General features: G+C 35.2%; 1 protein-coding gene across 27 annotated transcripts in view; it reads right to left on the reverse strand.

Moving 5' to 3' along the window:
* The window catches only part of SUPT3H (SPT3 homolog, SAGA and STAGA complex component), a 465,747-nt gene that overhangs the window by 146,223 nt on the left and 306,998 nt on the right, over nt 1-12,526 (reverse strand). For all 27 annotated transcript variants that reach the window (XM_070586121.1, XM_070586133.1, XM_070586115.1 and 24 more), the window contains 2 exons: nt 8,332-8,418; nt 4,943-5,033 (listed from right to left, as the gene is read on the reverse strand). In XM_070586121.1, coding sequence (XP_070442222.1) covers nt 4,943-5,033; nt 8,332-8,418 — 178 coding nt within the window. The remainder of the gene's footprint in view (nt 1-4,942; nt 5,034-8,331; nt 8,419-12,526) is intronic.

The raw sequence follows: 12,526 nt of genomic DNA on the forward strand, positions 1-12,526 counted from the left end.
ACCTCTTCATCCTCGGCAAATCCTTTGAAGTCATGGTTGAATCTCTAGGATGTGTTCTTCCAGATGCCAATCATACACTCCTTGGTGACATCACCCCAAGCAATGTTCCTGATGGTCACAGATGTTATAATCCTTCCAGAATTGCATCAGTATCTTCTCAGTGTCTTCCTCAGTTGCAGCAATAGCCTGGGCAAAGGTTCTCCTCAGGTAGTTGGCCTTAAAAGCTGCTAGAACTCCTTGATCCATTGGTTGGATCAAAAAAGTGGTGTTTGGAGTGAAAACACTGCTTTGATATAGGGAGGAATATTATTAATAAAAGGAAGATGTCCGGGAGCATTATCAAGCAAAACCTTGAAAGGTACATTAGTCTCCAAACAGTAGTTCTCCATTTCGCCGGTAGAGCAATTCAGGAGGGCATCTTAGAAGAGGAGCTAGGTCATCCATGACTTCTTATTGCTTCTGTAGTACACTGGCAGTGAGTGCTTACTGATATGCTTGAAGGCCCTGGGGTTCTTACTGTACCAGATCACAAAGGGTTTCCATTGGTAGCCTACAGCATTGCCTCCAAGCAAGACTGCCATCTTGTCCTTAAAAGCCTTGAAACCTGGTACTGACTTGGTCACAGACCACCACTCAGTTTCATACTATGTAATGAATAACGATTCTTGAATTGTTTAAACCACCCACAGCTAGCAATAAATTCAACATCATAGTTGGGTCCAGGCTTTTCTTCCAACATCACAACATCTTTGCTTTGGCCATGATCATCATGGCACTGAGAGGGATATGCTTCTGTGTCTGATCTTCAATCCACATCATTAAAAGTTCCTCCAAGTCTGATTATAATGGGCCCTTCTCAAAATTTTGTTAGTGTCATTGCCTTCAAAGAAGCAGATCCTTTAACAGCTTCTGTCACTTTGTTCTTGTTCTTCAAGATTGTAGCTGTGCTGGAATGGGACATGCCTGACTGGTAAGCAACAACTATCACTCATTTTCCAACTTCATAGTCCTTAATCACTTTAATTTTGTTTGCAGGTCAATCATGCAATGTGGCCTCTTACCTGGCAACATTAGCAGCGGATTTTGTATGCTTAGGGGCCATGATGAACAAAACAACAAAAGTTTAAATCAAGAACAACAGAAAATGATGCAATTGAGAGACATGATAAACAAGAGATGTATGAGGCTGCTGCTGGTGTAACAGGGCATACTGTTTTACGGTAAACATTTTTTTTAAGTAGAAAGAATATACTCTAAAATAACAGTAAAAAGCATAGTATAATAAATACATAAACCAGTAACATAGTTGTTTATTATCTTATCAAGTATTATGTAACGTACATAATTATATGTGCTATACTTTGATATGACTGGCAGCACAGTAAGTTTACACCAGCATCACCACAAATGTGTGAGTAAGGAGTTGTGTTACGAGGTTATAATAGTTATGATGTCACTAGGTGATAAGAATTTTTCAACTCCATTATAATCTTATGGGACCACCATCATATACATGATTGGTTGCTGACCAAACATCATTATGTGGCCGGTGACTGTAAAATGTCTGAATGTGGCTCTCTATGTGTTTATCCTACTTGCAACTTGTTGAGCTGCTTGGATGTGTAGATTAATAATTTTCATCAAAATTGGGAAGTTTTCAGTCACTATTTCTTTGAATATTTTTTCTACTCCTTTTACTCTTTCCTTTCCTTCTGGTATTCCCATTATGTGTATGTTGGCTCACTTAATGGTGTCTCATATTTCTCTGAAGTTCTGTTAATTTTTCTTCATTCTTTCTTTTCTTTGTTCTTTAGACTGCATAATCCTTAGCAATCTGTCTTCAAGTTCACTGATTCTTTCTTCTGGCAGTTCAAAGCTACTTTTGGGCCCCCTTACTGAATTTTTTTATCTGTAATTATACCTTTCAATTCTAGAAATTGTTTCTTTTTTATAATTTCTATCTCTTTATTGATATTCTCCATTTTGTTAGACATTGTAATCATACCTTCCTTTTGTTCTTTAAACATGGTTTCTTTTAGTTCTTTTAACATATTTAAAAGGTATTTTGAAGTTTTAGTCTCCTAAGTCCAACATCTGGGCCTCCTCAAAGGCATTTGTGTTGTATGCTTTTTTCCTTCCCCCTTTTTATGGATCACAAATAACTGTTTCTTTGCATGTCTAGTATTTAGCTGTTGCTGTGGAAAATGGACATTTTAGATAATATACTGTAGGAACTCTAGATAATAATTCTTTCCCCTTTGCAGGGCTTGTTGTCATTGCTTATTTGGTTGTTTATTTGGTTAGTGACTTGGCTGGATTAGTTCAATAACGTTTCTTTCCTTTGCAGTGTGCAGCCTCAGATGTTGCTCCTCAGAGGGCACAGACTTGAGCATGCAGTCTTCTTAATCACCAGGGATGACTGTGGTTTTACTAAGATTCTCTTTGGCTGTAATTTATCCTGATCTCTCCATTAAGTTTTGAGCTGGTCTGACTCTTGGTATCACACATGGCTGTTAGCTTCCACTAATTGCTGACTGATTGCTCCATCATTTTTAATAATACTCTTGGGCATGCACTGCTCCACAGACTAATCTAAATAATGTTGGGCTCTTCTGCAGAGTCAAGTTATTACCAGCCTTTACGTTTTGCTCTGACGCCAGGAAGACTCTTCTTAGTCTTCTCTTTCCTTTGTTTCTTCTGTTAAACTTTTAGCCTATGCACTGTTTTGCTTGTTGTTATTAGTATTACAGAGCTACCAGCTTCCTCTTAACTGCTCACCACCAGGATCTCCATTGTTTTTTACAACACCCTTAGGTATGCACTTCCACATGGTCTATTCCAAATAATCAGTCTCCAGAGAGAGAGAGCTGCACAGTTCTCCGTGATTAAGCCCTGCATCTCTGTCTGGACTGAACCTTTGCATCACTGTACTGGAGCTGCAGGTGGGAACAGCAATCAGCTTCTCCTGGAGAGACTCTCCTAGATCTGAGAGTGGGGAGCTGGGCAGGGATGGTAGCCACTTATCTTCTAATCTTGTCCCTTCTGGTGTGGAGCTTTACTCCCTATGAGTAAGCTAGAGTAGGGTAATCAGGGCCCAGTATTCTCAGTCTGCCACATCTAGGGTAGAGCTTCCCTATGAATAGAAGATGAATGGAAGCTCCAGTACTTTCAGTTGTACCTGAGTAGAACAGAGTTTCTGCAATACGGAGCCAGAGATGAGAAATGCTGACCTCTTGTTCCTCCTGGGGTGAAACTGTTGCCCTAGACTGGGAGCTGGAGAAGCAAGTGCCCAGTGTTATTGGGCATGGGAAGGGAAGAGAGGAGCAGGTCATGGCTCAAATGCAATAGACTCTCACTGTTCTTAATGAGATTTAGTAGATTTTCTTGATTATATGTTTCTACATTTGCTCTATGATCTTAGGACAAATTCCAGAGACTTTAAATGATCATTTTTTAAAAATTTTCACCAGTTACATGTGTTACACTGGGGAAAGAGTCTACTACACTCCTCACATGGCCATTCTAGAAGTCTCACCTCAGTATTAGATGTATTTTACCTGAGTATTTTATCTTATAAATTAGATCAAATATTTTAAAACTTTATAAGACACACAAAATTAGAAAATTTAAATGAGGATAAAGAGGAGATATTTGAAATAAATAAGGAGGAGAGGGCATTAAACTGATGATGGTATGATGGTATTAGTACAATTCAATACTAGTCTCACTACTCTGAGCTTTTCAGTGTTCAAAGCATGGTATTAACAGCTATCATTATTCAGTGGCAGGAATGTATCAGGTGCTTTTCATACATTATGTTGAACGCTCATAAGAACTCTACATGGTAAGTGGTATAATTTCTGACTTATAAATGAGAAAATTGACCCTCAAGGTCACAGAGATAAAAAGCAGAGAACTGAGATTCATTGGAATTCAGATCTGTTTTGCTCCAAGTTTATATTCTTTATGCATTAGATAAAAGGAAGGATTTAAATTCACCTGGAGAACTATTTTCCAGGAATTAAATCCTATGAGAACTGGAGGAATATTAAATAGGCAACACCAAGTAAAACATTTGATCAAAAATTTTTTTTGCATGTTATTAGACTTGCTGATTTGTTGATGGTAAATGCAAATAACTCTTTTTCTTTCGAAGTTCATTAACTCTTCAGTTGGTTTGGGGAGTTTTCTGGAACTGTCCTTAATCCAGTAGAGTTTGTTTACCTACTTTATTTATCAATGCATATATTAGCAATGAACACCACTATACAATGACTGTATTCAATAGAAAATGAATGAGTTATTTCTAAAAATATATCATATTTATTTTGATTCAATAAGTATTATTTAGTAATTATTTTCTGCTTAGCATCATTTAATTTTACAACAATAATATTTTTTCTCAATATTCTAAAATGGGGAATTGAGTTGGAAAATGAGAAAAGGAAACTTTTCTACTCTGTTAGGCTTTTTGTTAGATTTCAAACAGCACAGAAATAACACATCACAATGAGGTGACTTTCCATCAGAAAACATATCACATACTTCCAATAATAAATTAATAAAAACCCATGTGTCCATTTCAAAGATATTTTATAACAGTTCTGGCTCCCTACATCCACGACAGAAAAACTACAGTTGCTAAAATCAATTATGTTTTAAATCAACACAGTTTTCTTAGTTTCATGATATTCTGATGTAAAGCAGGACATATTACCAAAAGAAAGAACTGAAATTCCAGATTACTATGAAGTCACATACATAAAAAATCACAAGGTTAACTTGCCAACTAATAAATATTTGGATAATTTCTAAACTATGTAATTTAATGGAAGTACATATATTTTACTCTGATGGGAATGTCTACATAAACATTGCATAAATGTGTCATCCAGCATACATGTGTCATATTGTTTTCAGTTTGGTGTTTTGTTTAGGTTACCTTCCAGGAGATCATCCTCGTCTATGCCTTTGACAATCTTTGATTTGTAGTCTCGGAAAAACATGTATTTTAGCAGTCTTCTAAGTTTTTTCTATTAAAAATATGAAATAAGTAAATAAGAAACCTCATACATACATTCACTTTACTGATTAAAGACTACAACGATAACCAAATTTAATAAACTTGTATTCCAGGATCATTGGGGAAAATACAGCAAGTCTCAGAATAATACTCTAAAATTTTAATTTTTAATGTAGTCATTAAATTAAACATAAAAGATAAAACACAAACACTTTTAAAAGCATGTTTCATTTGCAAGTACCCAGATGCTCCAAATCACAGGGCCAGCCCCCACGTTTTTAATCTTATAAAAAGTTTTAAATTTTTTCTGCAAATTGTGATAAATATCAAATTTTCTATCCTAAGCTAACTATATTGACTATAGAATTTTGTAAACACTCAAGACCAAATTTTATTTTTAAAAATGATTTATAAACATCTAGATGAGGAGTTTGTAACAACTGCTCTAAAAAGTTAAGCACTCTCCTTTTTATTGTTTTTTATTCTCTGAAAATCTTTTATTTAAATGAGTTGGTTTATATTTTATATTTCTAGAAAACATTCTGTAATCTGAAGAACATACTTTTATGAAACTCAAAGCTGATGAATGATAGTTGGATCTTAATGATGGCTTTCTTTAGGTTTATTAGAAGACCACAATACTGCTTAACTTTAGAAGTCACTGACGGGGGCAAGCCCGGTGGCACAGTGGTTAAGTGCACACGTTCTGCTTTGGCGGCCTGGGGTCCGCCGGTTCGGATCCTGGGTGAGGACCATGGCATAGCTCATCAAGCCATGCTGTGGCAGATGTCCCACATATAAAGTAGAGGACGATGGGCACGGATGTTAGCTCAGGGCTAGTCTTCCTCAGCAAAAAGAGGAGGATTGGCAGATATTAGCTCAGGGTTGATCTTCCTCAAAAAAAATAAATAAATAAAAGTCACTGATGATACTTTTTAATTTGTTGTGTGCTTACACTTAGAATGTATTATTACTGGTTCTTGGCTTTCGGATTGAAGATTCCTAATAGTAGATGAAATATATTGTATTTCATGAAGTTCTTTTACATGTGCATCATTTGATATTCATAATAGACCTGCGATGCAGACAAATATAATTATCTCCTTTTTATGTGTAGAGAAAATGAGGTTAAAAACCGTCTTACAACTAGCGCTTAACAGGGCCCCAGAAGTAGAACATAGAACCTTTGAATCTCAGTTTCTTTATCTACAATGAAAGGAAAAGTAACAACCTTACAGGACTATTGGGAGGAATAAATGAAAGAATGCGTGAAGCTGCCTAGTGCAATATGTAAAACATGGTAGGCGGTCAAAAAATACTGGTTGAATATAAAGTGAAATTATTAAGAGAAAAAACATACGCCTGTATGCAGATCTTTCGCTACCCTTCTTTTCTCTTTGCTCTGATTCCATTCGGTACTTTAAATTTTACTTTGTCTTCTATTACACCTATGGAATCTACTTCAAATACTGTTTGGAGTATGTCAGCATATAAATAAAATTATTATTTTGAGGAGAAAGATGAGAACATTGGAACTATCATATTACAGCTATGCTCTCGGTTGCTAAAAAGATTCTAGTTGAGAGTCCCTCTGGACAACAGAAAGTCATTGTCAATTAGTGTATGTTCCTGAAGTTTCAATATGATTTGAAATTTTGACTTCTCCAAAAGGCAGGAAAAAGTGTCAGTGTGGACTGCTTTTTATGCTCACCACTTTAGCTTTTAGTGAAAAAAAAAATGACCGGACAGATTCAGTAAAGTGCTAATGCTGACTCTACCCTTCTCCACCTGCCTGAAGAGAGAATCTTGGCTCAGGATCCTCATTTCTGCCAACAGCACCCTGAGGCTTCTTCCTCACAGCACCACTCTGTAGACTGCCTGTTTCTCTGTAGTCCTCCAACTATCATGAAATCACCAAATCCCGCATACTCTTACTCTTCACTATCTTTCTGAATTTTTCCTTCTTCTCCACTTCCAGAGCCATCATACTAATCATATTTTGCCTTGATTACACTAACAGCATCCTGGTTAGTTCCTTTGCATTTGGTCCATTCTACATATGACTGTATGTCTCACCCTAGGCAGAAACCTCCACTTCAACAAATCCTACAGTCTCTCCACCAAATTACACAGCCTTAAAATTCTTTGAGTCTTAAAATGCTTCTTTAACTAAATCTTACAGATTTCCTAAACTCGATTACAGCTTCTTGATAGTGAAGACACTTCCTTTCTCTTCCATTATATTCCTCATACTATCTAAGAGTTAATGAACTAAAAATTTATAAAATTTACAGTAGACTGGTCAAGGTACAGTTTGTAAAACTCTGAATCTCACTGCATAGGAAGAGAAAATACTTGGTCCAAGTTTAGTCAACCTTCAGTCAATCAGAATGAAAGGTTTTACAGATATGAAGTAACTGGACAGCAGAAAGGATATTACAAGGTTATTCAAAAGGTCAGAGGAGACTGCCTTCTGACGAAAGTCAGAGCTACAAGCATACAAAAATGGTGGAAAAGCAATAGTTAAGTGTATGAAAAGGGCAGGGAGAAACAATGGAGAAGTGAGGAGGGCACACTGGGAACTAAGCACTGCTTGTTCACTTCGGATGGCATCTACTATAACACACCGTGGTTACTCACAGTTCGTTTTTTATATGTAACCTGCAAATGAAACTTTTATTAAAAACATGTAAAATATTATTTTCAACTAGCTACTCATTAAAGATCGTTATGACAAAATTAGACATGTAAATACCAGCTGAAATATTTTAATACCTGAGTTCAAAGAGTAAGAAAGGTAGATCTTTAATTATAAAAAAAACCCCAGACATTATGGTATATATTTATGCTATTGGAATAGTCATCTTGATTGATTTGTTTTTTCCTATAAACCAGGGTCACAGAATAAACCTTGTATTTCAAGTTAAAAAAATTACTCCATGAAAGCCTGTAATCCTGTATAAAATTAGAAGTAAATATGCCATTCAGTTATATCCCACTTATCATAACAAAGCAGAGTCAACATACACTGAATATTATATAGCAATGAAAATGTCTACATAGGTATGTAAAGATAAGTGAGAATTAGTTGTTAGCAGTTTTACATAAGCACTTTTGCCCATGTAAAAATAAATATCAATTCTCTTGTAGGAAACCATTTTGTTGTGCCAACTATGAAGACTAAGACTTAGTTCAATAGTTACAATTCCAATTTGAAAGCTATGTAACAAGAATACATGATTTCCTTATATAAGTGTAATTAAGCATCAAGCATGGCATTTTAATACAAGAAAACTGTTTTATATTACCTTATCTTTGCGCATCAAAAACAGAAGATCTTCATCAGAGATTACCCTTGCTCCCCGAAGCCGAGAAACTTCAGCAGCTTGCTGTAACTAACAACAAAGGAAATTTAGGAATTTTTTTCAATATCTAAATTAAATGTACCACAGTCATGATGTCTCAAGAGAGATAGATACACTAAGAGTTAAAAACCTTTGGGAATAATCCAGCAATCACACTACTGCTTTTAAAAGCAAAATGTCTTATGTTTTAAAGTATAAAAAATGCAATTAAATTAACTTATAAGCCCACCTGTAACTGATACAATAAACAGAAATCCTTGATTTCTTTCATGCAAAAGAAAAATCATGTGCAGCTTCTAGAAATGCACTAATGCACCTGAAAATAATTTTATGAAATTTTATCCTCATATCCATGTGAGCAATGGTTTCACTCAGTATCACTAGTTGAATAAGCATATTATTAATCTGAGCTCCCATGCTGGTATGATTTGAAATAGGCCCATTCAGAACTTTAAAAGATCAACAAAAACAGTAGCTGTTTCTAATATCCAAAGGAAAAAAAATAGTTTTAGTTTTGGCAAGTCTTTAGTGGGCAAAGGATTCAGTCCATAAATCATAATACTGGACTGCATTAATTTCTTTCCACACTAATCGCATGCACACAAAAAGTTAACTGTGTCTGGAATGCACAACACAAAACATGCTGCATGAAAAGTTAGATTCCCCCTGAAATGTTCATCTGGGCACTTATATCTACAAAGTTGAGAGCTTTCTGGAATTCAGAAGTCCTAGAAACACAATCTTACTTGAAAATGACCTGGAAAATAGAAGAATGTGAAAAATGATAGCTCTATTTTTTGGCACAAGCAAAATCAGTCTCTTATTTTGATTAGTTGGAAGAAACATAAAATAAGTCCAGCTGAAAAAAATAAAGATGCTGGAGAAAACACTACAAAAATGTGCCCGTAACTTCTTCCAAATTTGATCAAACCATGGTGATTGCACCAAACCAACTTTATCCAACATTACAAAAATATTTACATATAAAAGCAGTTCATGAATGCATTCTTCTTTGAAAGGACTAAATCTAATACATATTCCTGAGAATCAATCTTTAAAAAGTGACACACTGTTATCTTAACAATTATAAGAAATCAAATAGTGCATTTGTACTAAAGAAATTCTGCTTGAATGTTTAAGCGATTTTGGTAAGTAAGCTTCAAACCTTGTCTAAATACACAGACTACAAAATAGACTATAAACTCCCTATGTGTCAGCCTTACCACTGGATTTCCTGGATACTGGTGGTTGGTATATAAACATAATTCTACCTAAATATAGAAATTTAAATTTAACTGTGAACCATTTGAAAAGAAATCTTGGGGAAAAGGTTCTTAAAAAGATGACATATCTACCCAGAAAGAAACTAACAGTTTTCAGCAGGAAAAATTTGAACATATTTTTCTAAAAAATGGAAGTGTCACAGAAATATGTGTATATGTGTTTTTTCAAATAAAAACATTTCTATCATAGTCTAAAATACATGCAATCAGTGTGAGGAAGAATATGGGCTCTATATCCGTTTGTCTGGACACAGAGAGAGAACCACAAGGCAGCAATGTCAAATAACTTTATATTTTCTTAAATGGAGGATGGAGATGATTTGAAAACTATAAAGTACTATACACATATAAGTAATTTTACTCATGTTAAGAATGGATCAGGATAAATAAATGTCCTTAAATAGTTTTCCCAATTCATCAATTGTTTATCCACATTACGTCTAAATAATCTGTATTTATATCACTCTCCAAAATATCAGTTTATAAATACATTAACTTGGAAAAGAAAGAAAATGGAAAATAAACACGGAAGATTTAGATATTTTAAAACTATTTCAAAACCAGTACATAACTATTGTAGGGATCTAGAATTTCTGTCATGGTTATGTTGTCATAACCAGCAGGAAAACTTCATCTTTCGTTTTCATCTACCGGATTTACTCATCTCCCTCACTTAACCTAGGACCCATACCGGCACTAGCACTGCTAGCACTCTCCAGCATGCCTTGGACTCCCATGACGTGAATCCTTGGGACTGAAAGCTCATTGTGTTACCCCACCAAGCCGATCTGGCCCTGATGTGTTCCGTGCTCCAAAACCACCTCTTTCAAACTATGACCTCCTCCTCTCTACCAAGGGAGGAGACCAATCTTATTAGCTAATTACAGCAATCACATTAATGTTTGCATTACCTACTGGCTTACTTCTAGAAATTTGTGCCTATGCCTACCAGAAAGAGTACAGAAATTCTTCTTTAACACCATGAGCTTAAAAAACAGGCTAGCAGCTTGGCAGTCCAGTTTCACAGGATGCTGAGCTCAGGACTGGTAAATTTAATGTGAAAGCAATACTAGAACCAGGACATCAAAAATCACAAAATATTCCTAATACCTTAAGAAATTCCTCAATTTCTTAATCCTTGACAATAAATGGAAGTTCTACTAAATATTCACTGTAGCAAAGTAAGTATTTCTGGCAGCAATTTAAATAATACGAAAAACGGTACATTTTTCAAACTTTTTCATTACAATCAAAGTAGTATACATTTAATTGTGTTATAAAATATGCAAGAAATGGCAGAGCAGAGGAATATTTTAAGACTAAACACTAGTTGAACAAGTATACAAAAGTAATTTTCTTAACTATATGGATAAAAGTATGGTAATAGTAACCTTACGGAGATTTGTTTGCAACTTAGGGAAATATTTTGCTAAAAGACATTATTATTCTACCACAATAGTAACTCTTTTACTATTAATAGTAACTCTTTATTTGTTCTTTCTGACATTATTTCTATTCTTCAAAGTAAACGAAAAATAATATTAAACTTGTAAGAACTCTTTAAAGGACAAAAATTTCCCCTAGCATATCAAAACTCTTGCTTGTATTTTAAATATTTTATGATACTTTATTTGGAGGTTGAGCATTAAAAGGTACACTTTAAGCTTCATCTTTGATGCCTCATCTTAAATGCCTCATCTCTGATCCCACAAATAAATTTCTTCTCAACTTCTCATTGCTATCAACAACACTAACATTCAAACTCATTTTTTTTCCTCACTCTATTGTATTTTCACCAACTTCTGTTGATTTTCTTGTTTGTTTTAATCTGCTCAGGGTCTGGAATTTGTTCTCTATTTCCACACTATTCATCCTAATCCAGGCCTTTGGGGCTTTTCGCTTATTGGTTTTTAAATTTCAACGCCTCCAAATTGTGATGCATCCTAGATTTAAGTGCTAAAATGATCTTCCTTAAATATAATGTCCACAGTTCTTGTTCCAGGATCTATGACAACTCATTATCCAACTTCAATGTGGTCTTTGAAGCCTGACTGACTCAGATTTTTCCCTATATCCTCATTCTCATTATATTTCTTGTTTTTCTCTCATATTACTCTACATTTAAGCTCCAATAATTTCAGTTCTATCTTTACGCCTTTGTGTACTTGTGACAGTTAGTTAATTTTATGTGTCATCTTGACTGGGCTACGGGGTGCCCAGACATTTGGTCAAACATTATTCCACGTGTGACTGTGAGGGCATTTCTGGATGAGATTAACATTTGAAATGGTACAGGAGGAAAGCGGATGGCCCTTCCTAATATGGGTGAGCTTCAGTCAGTCAGCTGAAAACCTGAAAAGTACAAAAAGGCTCAGTGCCTTGAACTGGGGCAGGCATCTTTTCCAGTCTTCTGACTTGGACTGAAGCACCTCCCGATTCTCAGGTCTTTGGACTTGGACTGGAACTAGACTTTGCCTCCCCAGGGTTTCCAACTTGCCAGCTACAGAATTTAGGACTTCTCAGTCTCCATAATCATATGAGCCAATTCCTCATAATCAATCAATTAAGTAATCTATGTATACACACACACACATCCTATTGGTTCTGTTTTTCCGGAGAACCCTGACTAATACACTACTATACTCAAATTATGAGAAATTCTTGATTCTTTATGGGATGCAGTACTTTCTTCTTTAAAGTATAGGCTTCAAAATAATTTTCTCCAAGAAAGAAGACCTATGATTACCTTCACAGAGTAGTGTTTATCTATCCTAGGCATGGAACTTATATACTCAGTTTACAATATCTTTAAGTATACTTGTCAACAAGTTTCTTCTTTATTTTCCTCAACCAGT

Source organism: Equus przewalskii, chromosome 19 (assembly GCF_037783145.1).
Source record: "Equus przewalskii isolate Varuska chromosome 19, EquPr2, whole genome shotgun sequence".
Taxonomy (NCBI): Eukaryota; Metazoa; Chordata; class Mammalia; order Perissodactyla; family Equidae; genus Equus; species Equus przewalskii.